This window comes from Rutilus rutilus, assembly GCF_951802725.1.
Source record: "Rutilus rutilus genome assembly, chromosome: 11".
Taxonomy (NCBI): domain Eukaryota; kingdom Metazoa; phylum Chordata; class Actinopteri; order Cypriniformes; family Leuciscidae; genus Rutilus; species Rutilus rutilus.
This window is the reverse complement of record NC_140216.1, coordinates 30,932,352-30,950,849: the sequence shown is the minus strand read 5'-3', so window position 1 is coordinate 30,950,849 and position 18,498 is coordinate 30,932,352. Positions and strand designations below refer to the sequence as shown.

The 18,498-nt window shown below is 38.9% G+C and overlaps 1 protein-coding gene across 4 annotated transcripts in view; it reads right to left on the bottom strand.

Moving 5' to 3' along the window:
* celf3a (cugbp, Elav-like family member 3a) overlaps positions 1-18,498 on the bottom strand; it is a 60,871-nt gene that overhangs the window by 20,020 nt on the left and 22,353 nt on the right. For 2 of the 4 annotated variants that reach the window (XM_084422662.1, XM_084422661.1), the window contains exons 2-5: positions 13,866-13,955; positions 11,515-11,766; positions 9,664-9,941; positions 9,186-9,268 (exon numbers count right to left, since the gene is read on the bottom strand). In XM_084422662.1, coding sequence (XP_084278788.1) covers positions 9,186-9,268; positions 9,664-9,808 — 228 coding nt within the window. In that variant the 5' untranslated portion in view covers positions 9,809-9,941; positions 11,515-11,766; positions 13,866-13,955. Of the gene's footprint in view, positions 1-9,185; positions 9,269-9,663; positions 9,942-11,514; positions 11,767-13,074; positions 13,096-13,865; positions 13,956-18,498 lie in introns of those variants that run through there. The other 2 variants (XM_084422659.1, XM_084422660.1) reach the window with 2 other exon arrangements.

The window sequence follows — 18,498 nt, the reverse complement described above, 5'->3', positions numbered from 1 at the left end:
TTGAATCAACTGACATTTACTCTGCCGCCACCCTCCATGTAGTGCCTCGAACACGTATACAAACAAATCAGTGTTTGACCTGTAAAATAGCTATATGCTTATGCATCCGAAACAAAATGTGAAGACACACCCAAATTTGACTGTTCCATTCACACAAACGACTGCACGATATGAGCAAAATTCAGAAAGCCAGTGACTCATAAGAGCTCAAAAATCAGATCACAATTCACATTCACGCACACGCTACATGCCTGCAAGGCATGCTGTTTGTTCATACTCCCCAAGTTTCTCTGTGCATGGAAATAATGACTGTGTGTGTGTGTTTTGCACTCAAGCTAGCTCAAGAGGATCTCTCTTGCGACTTGTCAGTGTGTGTGTGTGTGGTGGCAGATGTTAAATTAGGTGTGTATCCACACAAAGACTATTCTCAATCTTGCCTCTGTACCCATCATGCAATGCTGGCCATTGCATTGAGCTGGTTCCCTAGCAACCCAGCATCCCTTGTCCCAGCCGTCTCCTGGCAACAGGACCTGCGACCGTAATCAACCTGCGCGCCACCCCACCCCCAATATATTCCACTCTCTTTCTTTTCAATCTCCTTTTCTAGCTTATTCTTTCAGCCGCATCCATTTCCCATTTTATAATAAACACGGTTACATCAGAAAGACGATCCAAAAATATGCCATTTCATGCCCATTAAACATGCCAAAGATAACAAGATACTGATGTGTCTTATACTCAAACACAAAATTCTACATCAGTTTAGAGAATACTTGACCAATTCAACATACATTTATATGAATGTATAAGGGAAAATGCACAAGTTCATCATTTGTATTCACCTCTGCAGTGTTATTAAGAAATAACACAGCACACTGAATACAAATATTCCATTATTATTGATTAATTATGAGGTCATCGAAACTGCATGTATGATAATCCTATGAGAATTAGAAAAAGGCCTTTTGATAGCATGTCGTGCTGCTGTTGCTGCTTGAAAAATCACTTCAATTACTCTGATTAGACAATGAAACACCACCTTGGCAGGACGATTAAAGCACCTAAAATCTTCATTCTTGAAATAATCAATAAGCTCTAATCAATTTGCCTGTTTCAAACGTGCCAATCGCTAGACCGTAAGCAATTACAATAGTAACACAGACATAAAAACTGTCAGCGTCAACGCCTGCTTAAATAGAAAAAGATGGACAGAGAGAGAGAGAGGGGGGAAAAGCATGTGCATTGGTTGGGCTTGCTAACTCAATATGCATATCAAATTCTGAATGTGACACATTCAAACAAACAGACCTCATATGAGCGATGCTTGCAATAGCGCTGATGTCTAACACTCTGAACACGCAGTCAAGTCAACATTGGAGAAACTGTCCTGTTGATTGAGACGGGGTGCTACTTTATTTTTGTCTATGGGAACCAAATGCTAAGTTGAAGAGAAAAGAAATGGATTAAAGTAAATAATGCATATTTGTTTGCTACTCTTTACTGATTAGATCAACTTGGCTCTCAGTTTGTAAAAACGAACAAATAAAAAAAGATATAGTAGATTAAAATCATTGTGTGGTTGCCCCATTGACTTCCACTGTAACTACTGCCTGTGGTTATTTTCAGTAAGTTTGTAATTTAACACTTTCATAGTGAATATTCTTCATTTGAAACAGCTGTACATGGTAAAAACAGGTATAGAATATTTTGTCCGGTTTCACAGACAAGGCTTAAGCCTAGTCCCAGACTAAAATGCATGTTTGAGCTGTCTTAACCGAAAGCACCTTGCAATATTTTAAAATACGTCAGTGCCATTGTTTTGTCTCAAGATGCACACCAGTAATGTTTTTTTTCTTTTAAGGAATGTTTATAAAAGCTACTTAAATGTCCTAATTGAACTAAGGCCTAGTCCTGGCTTAGTCTAAGCCGGTCTGTGAAACCAGGCCAATATGTTTTAAAAAATGATCATGGACACTTCAAATTGAAAATTCGATACGTCCTTATTACTCATCAGGAAATCTGCAAATGCCATATTTATCATTTAGTGTCTTTATGGCTTTTCCTGAGCAACAATATTGATCTGGGACACATTCAGAAAGAAGACAGATTACAGCCAGCAAACAAGCTCTTAAGATTACATGATTTATTGCGGACAATGAAAACCAACCAAATCAAGAGAGGAAGTAGGATGGACCCAAGGGGATCTGTTGTTTGGGACTTTATTATAATAAATGTCTGAGCATCTGAAACCCTACCACAGACAACAACAAAAAAAAGTGGATGAAAATGGCAGTTCCTGCAGTTAACTACGCTTTGAAAAGTAGAAAATGTCCATTAGCTAGTTTAATTTTAGTCTCAATGGTGTGAAAAAATCTACTGTGCACAGTATTCCATGTCCATCAGATTAAGTTCTGCTCTCACAGAGTGTGTAATCGTCAAATGCCACACACACACACTCTTACTAGCAGATGTCTGTCTTTAAGCTCATGGACGTCCGCCGCCTCCCCCCCCCCCCCACCACCACCCCCGGCTCATTATGTCAAATTTTCTTTCATTTCCCCCCTTCCCCCAGTTCACCCCTCAATCTTCCCCCCTTTTCACATATCCGTCCAATTTCTCTTTAATTAGACCTACTTTCACCTCTCTCCCTCTTTCATGCTCTCGAACCCTGCAACCCTTCAATTCATCTGAACAATGGACTCATCCTGCCTGGATGTGAGTATAGACACTGACACTAAGTCAAATATACTTAATCGTACATTTCTGGAAAGGAAACGTGCGCGCATGCAATTGCGCATCTAAGTCGTCGGATTGCGTTAGTCTGATATGATCGCTTGGCTTTTATTTGTGTAAAAAGTACAGTTTGCATACACTTTCCTACACAGAATCCAATTGGATTTTCATAGAAGTACATTTCACATGTACACATAGTTTAAGTGTAGTGCACTTACTGTATTTGTAAAAAGCATGCACTGAACAAAACATGACACATATTTTAGGGTATACAACAACCAATCTTATCTTATTTGACTTTCCGCGTGCCCTAAACACACTACGACGTAAATCAGAATGAGCACATTGTACTAAACTACAAACAAACATCCAGACATTCACTCTCACACACTCCATCCCCCTCTCTAATAACACCTGCCCTCCCTTCCCCCACAACAAAGGCACAACAGACGCTCTTTTAAACATGCGTTCAGACGCACAACAACTCGTCCCAAACATGAAAATGCCAAAAATGCGTGCACGCCAATTGAAACGCTAGTTTGATAGGGACGGGCGTAATTTGATGCTTTGAATCATAATTATAATAGTAAAAACAGCATTAATAGTGCAAACAGAAGCTATCTGGTCTGTCCTGCTGATCGTCTTGCTTTGTCACATTTTTTTCTCTGAGGCAGGAGTAAGAGTAAAGCTGTTCCTGAAACAGCAGATAAAACAAACCACAAAAAAACTCAGTGTGAAAGCTGATATTTATCTTAACTGAAGTCAGATAGAATCCAGCTGAGTCACATTATACCATAAATCGCCAACACAACAACTGTCTTCCAAATTAATCAGTTTTTTTAGCCTTGTAGTGCACTAGCTGCAGTTTTTTTAAATGCTAAAAGGAGGCCAAAAAGAGTACGATTTGAGATTTGGCCAATTCTCAAACAGAGGAAACGAGCAAACGAAGGTGTTAATGTGTATGTTTAAAAGCTTGAAGGAACGCGTGCACGGCTGAAGTATCGCCCGCCGCTTTGTTGTGCCCGTGCAAAAGTGGGGCCGCGTGATAAACAGAGCTATAAGCAAACACGTTGGGATGGCAACGATAGGCAAAGAGCGAGACATAGGAGAGATGGGGAAAGATAAGAGGAGGGGGAGGAGGAGGAGGAGGAGATCATGGGATCGGAAAACCAGAAAGAGGACTCCAGGTCTCCATTCTCCTCCTCTGTCTACAATCACTGCGAGCCTCTCACCTGAAATTAAACATAAGGCCAGGTGCCACTCCAGCCATGCCATCTGTTCAACCCCTCCTCCCTTGTCTGTCTTAACCTCTCCCTTCAATACAACGCTCTCAGTTGATCTTTTATTCAGAGTTTCAATAGTAGCGAAATTAGAATATTAGAATGTTTTTTGTTAGGCGTTTTTCGCTTGCCCAAACGGCAGTCTAAAAAAAATTGCATGAAATATGATTGTTACAAACCCAAAACACATTTGTATGTTTAGCTTTTCAATTGCAAAATTTTTTAGGATTGTTAAGGTTTTTTTTTGTCATTCAGGACACAATGTGTGTGTGTAATGGCATATGCAATACGCAGTGGTGTCTATAGTGTCTAAACTCATCACCCTTTACTTGCATAGTGAACTCTGTGGGTTTCACTATGTAGTGATTAGTGAGTGTGTGAACAAGGCAGCAGTTTTAGACACAAATTCATGAATAAAATGCACCTCATGAGGTCAGCATCATGGTAAGATGTCATGATGTACATAAGTGTGTGTCCACATTGAATTTGGGTCACAAGAATGGTGTGTTATTTGTATATACTGTATATTATTTGTTGTTTGCATGTGTGTACTAGTATTTACTTGTATTAATATTACATTAAGGTGTTATAATGAGTTTATATATGTATATATATGGGAATTAAGCTGCATTTTGTAAATTCGGAGAGTTTGAGAGTTACAATGACGACTGTGGCGCATCCTCAAACAACACAGAGGACCACTTGAATAACACCTTACTCTTGTCTCTCTCACTCTCATTTAATACTAAAGGTTAGGAAAAATTATAAAATTTCAGAGAATAAAAACTGTTACTCAAATGCTTTAACGTCCAATTATTTTATTAATAATTTTAGTATAGTTATGTCATTGAGAAGTCTGTTAGTGTATCATTTACCTGAGTTGGTTACCTGAGGCCCTGTTTACACCTGGTATTAAGATGCGTTTTGCTCGATCGGATCACAAGTAGACAAGGCAGATACATACAGTGCTATGCATAAGTTTAGACACCCATACTAAAGTTGACTAAAAAGAGGAATAAAAAATCATCTTTTGGAAATTGAACTTAATGCCTTAATTTAAAAAATTAGGAAAAATCCAACCTTTAAGGACACCAATTTTCTTTGTGAATGAATAATGTATCGTAAATAAATAAATGTTCTTCCTTAAAATACAGGGTGCATAAGTTTGGACACCCCTATGTTAAATTCCCATAGAGGCAGGCAGATTTTTATTTTTAAGTATTTAAAAAAAATTTTTTTTTAGGATACTATGCATTCTGATAAAGTTCCCTTGGCCTTTGGAATTAAAATAGCCCCACATCATCACATAGCCTTCACCATACCTAGAGATTGGCATGGTTTTATTTCAGTTAGCCTAATAGCTAGTTTGATTTGCATTGAGAGATGATCTTATGGAAAGTACCCCATGCCAATCTCTAGGTATGGTGAAGGCTATGTGATGATGTGGGGCTATTTTAATTCCAGAGGCCAAGGGAACTTTATCAGGATGCATAGTATCCTAAATTAAAAAAAAAAAAAAAAATACTTAAAAATAAAAATCTGCCTGCCTCTATGGGAATTTAACATAGGGGTGTCCAAACTTATGCACCCTGTATTTTAAGGAAGAACATTTATTTATTTACGATACATTATTCATTCACAAAGAAAATTGGTGTCCTTAAAGGTTGGATTTTTCCTAATTTTTTAAATTAATGCATTAAGTTCAATTTCCAAAAGATGATTTTTTATTCCTCTTTTTAGTCAACTTTAGCATGGGTGTCTAAACTTATGCATAGTATTCGTTTACACCTGGTGTTTTAATCCGTCTCTTTTGTCCACTTTCAACCACTTCTGTCCTGATTTCTTCAAAGGGAGGTAAATGTATGGGCTTCTTCAGATCTTTCAAGCTAATGAACGAAATAAGCTCACGCAATTTACATATGAACACAGAAAACAAAAAGTACGTTTTTCGTCTTCAAACCATTCTTGAGTCTACAGCTGACGAAGTTGCGTCTGGCAAGCACGCTTCCCATTATGTTTACGCATTAGCTCAGTCGACGGAGAGTAGGCGGTCTTCTGTGGCTGTTCGAACGCATTCGACCACATGAGCGTTTACCCTACGAAAGCAATCCTGTCTAATGCTTTTTTGACTACCTCTGGAAGTGGTTGAAAGTGGACAAGCTCAAAACATTTTAGACACCGTTTACACCTGTATTTGGTGTCGTAAACTTGATCCGATTGACCAAAACGCATCGTAATACCAGGTGTAAGCCAGGCCTGAGATACCTACCTGAGATCAGCCTGCTGTGTGAAAGAGCCTGAAACATTTGAATACATATTGTTAGGATTTATTTATGTATTTGTTTATTTGTATATTTATATATAATAGATATATTTAAGAATACTGCCTTTTCTTTGTGGCTTTGAATACTATGTTGAAATAAAGACAACACAGTGGGCCGCTTGAATGACACCTAACTCGTGTCTCTTGTCTCTCTCACTCTGATTTAATACTAAAGACAATTCTCATCCCCCCTGGAGGTCCACTCAACAGATGAGAGTTGTCTTTAGTATTAACTGAGAGTGAGAGAGACAAGAGTTAGGGACCGTTTACACAGAATGTGTTTTTCCATTCCACTGCGCTTCTTTTCCATTATTTTTTCAATGTAAACACGCAGTAGACAGACGTCTTGCACTCATGTCTTTTGCAGCGTCTTGCGCATGACACAGCATTCTAAAATCGCGGCACTCAAGTTAAAATGAGTTCAGTTTTTAAATGAGTTCAGTCTCTAGACCTTGCGCTTTTGTGAAAACTAGTACACACATGCAAACAACAAGTAATATACAGTATATACAAATAACACAACGTTCTTCTGACCCAAATTCAATGTGTGGGAGGTCACATAACCAGAGGCATATTTTTCAACTTCTTATTCCCCAATGATAGCTACTCTCAGTAGAAGAAAGCGAACACTAAGTTGTTATTATAGCAACTTATGTAGAAAATTGTAATATTAATAGGAATAATTCACCTCAAACATTAAAATTCTGGCATCATTTACTCAACCTGCAGAACACAAAAGAAGATGTTTCGAAGAATGTTTAAACTGTTTTTGAAAAAATTCTTTACATTAATTGAAATAAAGCTGAAATAAAACAAAATATAAATATTAGATGAAAAACTTAAAAACCTTAAATGATGGGGGGAAAAAGAAATGTTGCCTTGGCAGCTAACTGAAATAAAATAAGTTTTAGTTGAAGTACAAAAATTACTCAAATTAAAATACAAATAAAATTAAATGCTAAATTACTAAAAAAAAAAAAGAAAAAAAAAAAAGATATATATATATAAAAATCTAATTCAAAATACTATTAAATACAATAAAAATTAGACTAAAATGAACCTGCCAATGGGATCCAAAACACAGACCAAAAAAAAACGTTTTGTGTTTCGCAGAAGAAGGTTTCATGAGGGTGAGTAAATGATGACAAAATTGTCATGTTTGGTGGAATTATCCCTTTGCTTACACTATTTGAACAGGCGGATACGTTTCATCACTCGCAAATTGACAATGCAAACAGTGAGTCTTAAAGATCAAATCTGGAAAATAAATCTGAATTCAGCCTAGTGTGAACAAAGCCTGGGGGGAAGAAGAGAAAAAGTGAGAAATTAAGGTTCCAAGCCAAATTCGGTCTTATCTTATCTGTCTTTCTCCCCTCGCCGTGGTAACAATTCCTATCTCACCCGCACACGCACTCTAAACACACATCACGCAGCGTTGCCGGAGCGATTCGCTATGATTGACAGGCTGGGGGCGGGGCTTGCTCTGAATGGCAGGTGCCATGAGCTGGTAATAATGCCACACAGCTGGGCTTTCCGTGTGTGTGTGTGTGTGTGTGTGAAAAAAGAATGAAAGAGAGAGACAGAGAAAGAGGAAGAGAGATTTCTCTTTAAGAGAGGGGGGCTGTAGTTCTTAATAACATGGTTCCCTTTCGTACCTCAGGGGGGAGGTTTGAACACCGTCTTACCAGGCTTAGGTGAGGGGGGTAGACTAATAGAAGGATGGAGGGACAGAGGAGGAGGAGAGAGGATTTAAAGCCGAGGGAACCCGCTGATCTACGCCTGGAGAGGTCGCAAAGGTCAGACTACTGTCATGCTAATAATGGGATTTGTTCTGGAGTTACTCTTGAGCACACATGCGCATAACGTTACGCACCATAAGGAAAAACAATCTAAACAGATGCTCGCAAGCACTGGTTCTCGGAAACTAAGGCACAACGCGGTCTCACTTCAATTTAATTTTGTCGCTTCTAACACTACTCAGCCAGTCTTCGATGTTACGTGATGTGACATACGGAGTAATAAAGCCATATATCCCTTCATTAGCCTACGTCTGGTGGGACCACAATTGGCTCGGAGTCTGTTCAGATGCACCAGAAGCTTCTGTTTGGCCGCTCAGTCCACATCGTGTCTCTGCTTTTACGGCGTCTTCGCATGCAGCTTCCTCTTGTGCAAATTAAACTCGCTTAAATAGAATCTGAGGGGAAGCAAAAGATTCCCTGTGGGTTTGCTTGCTTCAAGTCTAATCAACAGGAAAAAAAAAACACATCATGCGAGCACTGAGCGTATAGTTGTATTAATTCCTCATTAAATCTCAAAACAGACCATATAATCTCATCCTCGAGTTCTATACGTTGACGTCAAGAACATTCGACTCGCAACATCGCTCAGAATCATCCAGTACATCTGGCAAATCTAAAAAAGTAGGTGATTTACGGATGAAAACATAAAAAGGCATTAAAAAAAGATGAAGAGATTGGAGGTTTCTGAATTTACAGGTTGCCCGTCACGGCTCTGGCACGGCAGATGGCCTAACAGCTAATCAACGACTTCAGAGAGCGACATGATCGCGGATGCCTTCAAGGATTGTGCCCTCCTACATACCTAATTAAAGTCTGTTCAGTCAACACAGATTTCCACAGATCCTGTTTCCTGAACCATCTAATGCGTTGTTTCTACTTTTAGAAACAACTTCATGTTCCCCCCACTGCGAGAAGTGCTTTATGATAAAAGATTTATTCTATATGCAGTCCGCTATATATAGACAATTGGAAATGTTTGTCTGATTTAAACAAATCAATTTTTTATACAGCCCCGTCTCTGCGTTCAGGTCATCAACAGCGACAACTCACCCCAGGCAATGTCTTCTGCTCGTGCAGTGCATTCTGGGCCTTCAAGGCTGACTCCCTCGCACAGTACGTCAAGAACGCACATCCTGAAGGAACAAGAAAACAACGTGGGATGTAGAAATAAAAATATAGCAAAACCTAAACAGTCCATGAATATTAAGCAGTGTTTTGCGAGCATAAAAGTATTTGACAACTGTGACTAAGAAACAGATGAAAGAATGCATCTCTCTCACCATAGATTTCTTTAGAAAGCTAGACCGTTGGAAGCAAACTCAAAATGAAGTAGAAGGAAATGAATGCTATGTCAAACGAAAGGTTAAAGTTTCTACACATTAAAACACAGTATGTGTCCTCACTAGATACAGTGCAAGAGACGTTTCTCTTCAGATATGAAAAGGAATCTCATCTAGTACCATTAGTCTTACATCTCCTCTTGAGACTGAGTCCGTTCAATAGAGCCGCGTCAATCTCGTTTAATTACCTTTGTGCATTCCCGTGTACTTGTCCTTGATCACCGTGAGCTCATAGATCTTCCCAAACTGCTCAAAGATGGGCTTCAGGTCCTTCTCCTCCAGATTCCGCGGGATCTGGCCAATGAAGAGCTTGATGGCGTCGGCCTCCTTCATTAGGACAGTTTCCTAAGGGGACGGAGCGACAGCTGCGCCCGGGGTTTCAGCACTGGAGAGCGGCTCAGCGGCGGAGGAAGAGTCGCGGTGTTAAACTCGAGTCCCCGTGGAAAAGGGTTGAACCGTGACAGCTCTGCGTAAAACAAAACACATAACGCTAAAATACTCGCTAACACTTTATAATAACTCCCATTAACAAGATTTATATTTGTAAAAGGACATGTGAGGATGCTTGTAAAGTAGCCAAAGTAAAGCGTTAAAGAATTGTATTGTGTTTACAACACAGTTAGCCAAACGTTAAGAATTTGAAAGAGCCTTTAAACATAACACTAAAGCTTTTATCATATATCTGTGAAATATAGAACGAATAAAGTGTGTTTAAGTTTTGCCATTGTACCGTGCGCGTGCGATAAAGTACTGGAGCGGTCTACTGTTGCTATGGTTACCTCTTCAAACCATTCCTGCTCGTGAGCGAATATACGAAAAATATGGTCACTGACTAATTTGCAACTTGTGGAGACGTTTTAAAATAATTTAATATGCATTATTAAATGTAAAACATCAACGTTTAAGACCTCCCGGCCTCAGCGGCGTTTGCAATATGAAGGCAGCTACTTTAACTAGACGTAAGAACGAAAGACCACTCACAATTCAATATGCAAATGATAAAAGAAAAGCCACCAATCGCCATGCCAGAATTACAATCTTCCATGTCGGTCGATTTTGAATGGTGAAATTCTCACACAATGGGAAATCTTACAAGTTATAACGTTTATAAATAAAACAGATAGCACACCAAAACTGAAATAATCTAACGTTACAAAAAGTCTGAATGAATTAGTACGTTGATTGGTTTGTGTTGAATTAATTGCATAATATTATGGAGGATAATAAGGATTTCAATACAATGCTGGAAGCACTGAAATGTCAAACATACAATGCTTAGCAGATTTGTTGTGTAAATATAATAACATTTATAGCTATTTCAATATACACTAATGATATGTTTAAATGAATGCATTATAGAATGTAAATATCAATAATTTATGTTGATAAACATAGGATAAGAGTGGTTTCTATAAAGGAATTTTAAGAGAATAAAATATTATAGCAGAACAAAGAAGCTTATGTTACGAGCTCTGGCAATAGAGCACATTAAAACTGAACGCAATAAAATAAAAATGCTTATAAATATTGACGGATATCCCAGTAGCTTCTTTGTTTAATCCACACACTGGAGGCTCAGGCGTATGTGGCTCTTTGTCACGACACCACATACGCACATACATGACAGAGAACAAAAACACGCAACTATCCATGCAACTTCACGCCTTCAAATCGATAAAGACTGAAAGAAGTTTATTCAAATCTTACGAGCTCTCTGGTGTGTGTGCAAAGCCGAAATTTGCTCTCGTTTCCTTCCCTCTCTCTCTTTTGTTAATCCCAAGGGGATGTTTGTTTATTTGCTGTCTTTCTGTCTGGTTGTAGAATATGGTCTGATATTCTTCGCGCACTGATAAAGAGAGCTGATGGAGAGCGGATGGCTTGAACGCAAACCACTGTACATTCAACTAAATCCGTGCATCTGTCACCCTTGAATCGTCTTGGTTTTTGTCTCTCTGTGCCCTCTCAAATATCTCCTGTTGACTAGAATACATGCATGAATCAACAGAAGTTTAAATGCAAATCAAATGTATTTCACTCACGTTTTAATGCAGAGGCAGTGAAGAAGACGCACGGTAATGCTGTAGCCTATATTCAAGGTGTTGACACTCCGTATAACCCGTAGCTTTTGACGTCGAAAGCCGGTGTCCCCCTCCTGTCCATCTCCTGTCCTCCCTCGGGGTGTGGAAACCGTGATGCTTACTCGGATTAAGGGAGCGTCTACATTTTCCTCTCGCGAACCATTGGGTGCTGTCAAATACGAACAGCTGTCCTTTTCATTTCACTCTGGTATACTATGGAAGTAAAAAGAAAATACTTTATTTCTCCAAATCGCGCCTATATAGTAGGCTATATCTCACAATTGAGAGTTTTTTTTTTTTGCACTATTATATCTCACAATTGCAACTGTTCCACAATAACTTTTGTTTTTCGTGATGCATACCGGCTCGCATTTAAGACTTAACATCTTGTTACTGCAACTTTATGCATACAAATGTATAGTTTTTTTAAAAAATACTTTCTCAAAATCAAGGCTGATTGTCACGAAATACCTTTGAATAAATGTAGTACAGTACTAGAATTACATTTAACAGGCGTTCTTGGTTTCTCGGAGAATGAGTTGAGTACAATGGTTTATTTATAATATTTTCCATACATACAACAAGTCAGTACGATTAAAACAAACATAAAGAAAAGATAAAAAGGCGATAGCAACCTCTTTCTTTTAATTATAAAAAACAATAGTTATATTAATATTAACGAAACTGCACGTTCTCTATCCATGAAGATGCAGGATCCAATAAGAAACAAACAAAACAAAAAACAAATGAACACGTTGTATTTAATGGAAATTTACAGTGAGCTTTATGGTTCGCTACTGCTTTATTTGAGTGTTCGTTTTTTGCGTTTGCGTGTAACATTTGGACGGTCCCTGATATCAAGGACTCTAATCCGCCTTTTGTTCTGTCGAGCTCTGACCACGGTGCTGAAACTACATTGAGCCAAATCATGTTTTCTCGCAAATTAACGCCCACATGAACTACGTGCTTTCCTCACTATGTGGTCGAGCAATTTCTCTATCTCAGTGCGCGTTCTATCGAGGAATTCATTTTTAATTCATTGTCGATTAATAAAAACAAAACAAAAAAAACTGCCTAAATAAGGAGGTGATATAGACAACATCACACACCGTGTGCTCGATTTACATCCTCCAAGACATCAAGTGCATCTGTAATTTTTCAATGGTCAGTAGCCTATATATCAGGCTGTATGGCTATTAGGCTGTATGGCTCTTAGGGTAAACTCAATCAAAGACTAGTGTACTTGTGTTAATTTACTGGGATTGGCAACCATCTGCCACGAGCCCCTAAATCCGCCAATGCTACTTTTACCCTTGACCCAAAAACCCATATGACTTAGAAACGCATCTTTCTGTTGATAACCTCACATGAAGACAAAAAACCCTCAATACTATGACTCTAAGCACGACTCATTCGCGTACACAAGAGTACGCACTTACAATCACAGATGACTCAACTGATTATACCAGACAGTTGAATTAACGACGACATCTGCTGGTTATTTCAGTATTGCAGCACTGAGAGCTTGTCAATGGTCGAAGTCTGTGTCAAAAATGCAGGAAGATCAATTCAATTCAATGTAATGTCCCTGACAATTATTATTATTATTATTATTATTATTTTAATCAAGAGCAAAGAAATCTGGATGATAAACCTTTATATCCATTCATAGAAATTCATATCAAGCCTTTTTTATATCTTTGTGAGGTATGAAGCGTTATATTATATCCACTCGCTTCAAGTGAACTTGCATAAAGGCCACATATAGCCTGACCTTTACCAAGTGCATTCTTTCAAGCAATAACTAGTCAGTTCTGGGATATAGACTGTAACTATAGGCGTATATGCTCCTAAAAATGTCTAAACAAAATATTTAGGCACAAAATTGTCTGCATCTTCATTGCAAGAACAAAAAAATAAGCCCAAATAAATACCTCTAAGAAGAGAGCAAGCTATATGATAGTGGCCTTTAGCAATAAAGTTAAGATCCCTTTGTACCAGTAGAGGGAGATAGAGCTCTAACTTTCCACTGTTTACTGCATTTGAAGGCCTGAGTTGGGAAACAACTTTACCAATTGACCATGTGTGCATCATCCACTGCAATAACAAATAACTTTAAGACAACATATTTTGTCCATTGCCCTGGAAAACCTTGTGCATTTTTACCACTTGAGATGCACCACTGACTTTATAGAGCAATGCTTTGCTGTGGACTTGCAGCCTGAGAGACAATTCAGGCTAAGAGTTCTGGCAAATATAAAAGGATGAGAGAGACATACTTGGTGTGCTCTGTGCAACAGCATATCCTTTACCTTGATTTGCAAGCGGATGGGATACAAGGGCATTGGATGTCCCCTCAAGCACAGCTGTTGCTGGGCAGACAAAATCCTTCACCAGAAGATCTGCATACATTGAGGATGGACAGGGGAAGTCAAATAAAACAAAAGGTTGATTGGGTTAAAAGACAAAGGACAGGAGGGGGGGGGGGGGGGGAGGGGGAAGAAGTATTAAAACATTAATAGAAAGCACAACCTTACATGTATGCATCTAGCATCAGTTGCATAGTTATATATTTTCTGTTCAGTTTCAAACACATCGAAATCGCATTAGTCATATTTATCAATGCATGATCATGCAAATAAGAACAAAAGCACTGGTTGCTTGAGCAAAGCGTTTATTTTAATAGGCTATTTGAATTCAGGGTTAATTTCGAGTTAACTGTGTATGACAAGGGTGGGTAATTTCATGGATCGAATCCCACGCTGCACGTGCAGCTATGGAAAGTTTTGCATGAAGCGATTAACAAACGTTTCGCTTGAGACGTGCAGAGCACGCGCGCTTCGCGTATGTGGGCGTGTCCCTCACAACCAATTGAATTAAGTAGGCTTACGCTACAGACGAGGCGAGCTGATGAACTGCAGAACATGAATGAAAAACCTCAACATCACTGTTAAACATCATCTTCGGTCCTGTACAATTTAATGGGTGTAGAATTAGCCAATGGATTTTGTTTTATGATGTTTACTTATAATTCAAAATATTGATTTTACTAATTATATTATATATTAATATAATAATTTGACAACTGAAATTATATTATGCGTATTAAAATGACAAGTCTTTTAAATCTAATAATTTAGTATTATAACTAATTAGCCTATATGCCTTAAATATAGCCTATGATAATTATATATTTAAAAGGTTTTTGTCTCTTATTTCCACTTCAGAAACTCGAATATAACATCCTGATATTATTTTGTGTGTGTGTGTGTTATAGGAGTGTTTTTTGTTTGTTTGTTTTTATCCCGAAAAGAAATTCGAATAGACGCGATATAAATGTCGAATATATCGATATATGATATCTATCATATTCGATTTCACTGAAACCCGAGGACATGACGAGACACTTGGTTTGACTTTCTAATGTATTGGAGCGCTTCATGGTAAACCCTTGCTGTGTTTTTCAATACGCCTAGAAAAAAAAAACTTTGAATATTAATATGAGAGGCGAAAACCTGTTTTTAAATGGTAATGGAATGCAAATAAAACTATAACCCTTGAGCTCTGGCCCTTCTCGATTTCTATAAATAAATCAATAAATTAAGAAATAATGTAGCTAACTTTAATAAACATTATATGTTCTCTCACGTGTATTTATTTGTGTGCACATTACATTAAGTCTGTAAAAAGTAGTAATACAAGCGGATTAGATAATGTTTAGTTTCGGCAAAACATTAATTTTAACCTCAATTGCCAAGTTTCACAGAGGTTTCAGTAGGCTACACCCAAAAAGGAAAATTCTGTCATCATTTACTCACCCTTATGTTTTTCCAAACCTGTACGAGTTTCTTTCTTCTGCTGAACTAAAAAGAAGATATTTTGAAGAATGTTGGTAACCAGACAGTTGATGGTGTACCAAGCAATAGCCACCATTGACTTCCATAGTTTCTTTTTTTTCCTACTTAAGTCAGTCAATGGCTACCGTCAACTGTCTGGTTATCAATATTCTTCAAAAATATCTTCTTTTAAGTTCAACAGAAGAAACTCATACAGGTTTGAAACAACATAAGGGCGAGTAAATGATGTCAGAATTTTAGGGTGAAGTATCCCTTTAAGCCTAGTCCTAGTATCCGGCGCTTTCATCAGACCTTTCTACCAAATCACAACACATTAATATGTTATGACTGTATTTTTGGAAACGATTTATGACCTCAAAACCCTTCTCTTCATGTACATCTGCTGTTTTCCATGAAAGAGGAGATCAGCCGTATAAAGCAGGGACCTCAGGGCGAAAAGAGAGTTTGAAAACCCCTGGTGTTAAACTATAAAGAATTTTGCTCAACACCAGATGTTTTCTTGTCATGAGTGTTCTTTTCTGAAGAAAAATTAAACTTAAATGAACAGCAAAATGCATGTGCTAGTTTTGATGAGGATTTTGTTGTAGGGTAGAGAATCCAATGAGTATATACCAGGACTGATTGGGCTCCCCTCGGCACAGGGCCCAGGACAACATTCAGGGTTGTCTCCCCCTGCTGACGACCATGTGTAAATATTATTTTTGTTTTGCAACTTACATCAAATATACTAGTGGTTACACCATCATATTTCTACATCTGTTGTTTTTGGAATGTAGACAGATATTAAAGATTAAGGCAATTAGTGAACTGTTCAGCTTTAACAGGTCTTAAGCAATTTAATGCTTATTTTATGATTTTAAACACATCGCTATTACAAGCAATGACTTTGAGGGTTAGTTCACCCAAAAATGTAATTCTGTCATTAATTGCTTACCTTCATATCGTTCCAACCCTGAAAGTCTTTCATTCATCTTCAGAATACAAATTAAGAACTTTTTAATGAAATCTGAGAGGTTTCTGTACCTTCATTAACTACCACTTTTACACTCCAAAAAATACATAAAAAGATCGTAAAACTACTGCATATAAATCGAGCAGTTTAGTCCAAATTTTCTGAAGAGACACGATCTCTTTATATGACGAACAGATTGAATTTAGGCTTTTATTCACATATAAACATTCATCAATTCACACATCAGTTGTGGTAAACGGAAGCTCAAGCATGTTCGCTTGACGTGCGAGAACCAATGAGGTTCATTCTCGTGTTACGCAGCGCGTTTGAGCTTCCGCAAGAACCAATGAGGTTCATTCTCGTGTTACGCAGAGCGTTTGAGCTTCCGCAAGAACCAATGAGGTTCATTCTTGTGTTACACAGCGCGTTTGAGCTTCCTCAAGAACCAATGAGGTTCATTCTTGTGTTACACAGCGCGTTTGAGCTTCCGCAAGAACCAATGAGGTTCATTCTCGTGTTACGCAGAGCGTTTGAGCTTCCTCAAGAACCAATGAGGTTCATTCTTGTGTTACACAGCGCGTTTGAGCTTCCGCAAGAACCAATGAGGTTCATTCTCGTGTTACGCAGAGCGTTTGAGCTTCCTCAAGAACCAATGAGGTTCATTCTCGTGTTACACAGCGCGTTTGAGCTTCCTCAAGAACCAATGAGGTTCATTCTTGTGTTACACAGCGCGTTTGAGCTTCCGCAAGAACCAATGAGGTTCATTCTCGTGTTACACAGCGCGTTTGAGCTTCCTCAAGAACCAATGAGGTTCATTCTCGTGTTACACAGCGCGTTTGAGCTTCCTCAAGAACCAATGAGGTTCATTCTCGTGTTACGCAGAGCGTTTGAGCTTCCGCAAGAACCAATGAGGTTCATTCTCGTGTTACGCAGAGCGTTTGAGCTTCCTCAAGAACCAATGAGGTTCATTCTTGTGTTACACAGCGCGTTTGAGCTTCCGCAAGAACCAATGAGGTTCATTCTCGTGTTACGCAGAGCGTTTGAGCTTCCTCAAGAACCAATGAGGTTCATTCTTGTGTTACACAGCGCGTTTGAGCTTCCGCAAGAACCAATGAGGTTCATTCTCGTGTTACGCAGAGCGTTTGAGCTTCCTCAAGAACCAATGAGGTTCATTCTCGTGTTACACAGCGCGTTTGAGCTTCCGCAAGAACCAATGAGGTTCATTCTTGTGTTACACAGCGCGTTTGAGCTTCCGCAAGAACCAATGAGGTTCATTCTTGTGTTACACAGCGCGTTTGAGCTTCCGCAAGAACCAATGAGGTTCATTCTCGTGTTACGCAGCGCGTTTGAGCTTCCGCAAGAACCAATGAGGTTCATTCTCGTGTTACGCAGCGCGTTTGAGCTTCCGCAAGAACCAATGAGGTTCATTCTCGTGTTACGCAGAGCGTTTGAGCTTCCTCAAGAACCAATGAGGTTCATTCTCGTGTTACGCAGCACGTTTGAGCTTCCTCAAGAACCAATGAGGTTCATTCTTGTGTTACACAGCGCGTTTGAGCTTCCTCAAGAACCAATGAGGTTCATTCTCGTGTTACGCAGCGCGTTTGAGCTTCCGCAAGAACCAATGAGGTTCATTCTCGTGTTACGCAGAGCGTTTGAGCTTCCGCAAGAACCAATGAGGTTCATTCTTGTGTTACACAGCGCGTTTGAGCTTCCTCAAGAACCAATGAGGTTCATTCTCGTGTTACGCAGCACGTTTGAGCTTCCTCAAGAACCAATGAGGTTCATTCTCGTGTTACGCAGAGCGTTTGAGCTTCCGCAAGAACCAATGAGGTTCATTCTTGTGTTACACAGCGCGTTTGAGCTTCCGCAAGAACCAATGAGGTTCATTCTCATGTTACGCAGCGCGTTTGAGCTTCTGTACAAGGTTTGTTCTCGTGCGTCAAGCAGGTTCGGTTGAGCCTGATCAATGTTTATATGTGAATAAAAGCCTAAATTCAATCTGCTCATCATATAAAGCGATCGTGTCTTTTCAGAACATTTTTACTAAATCGCCCAATTCATATGGGTTAGTTTTACCATCTCTTTATAAACTTTTTGAAGCGTCAAAGTGGTAGTTGCGTAGCTGTCAATGGAAGG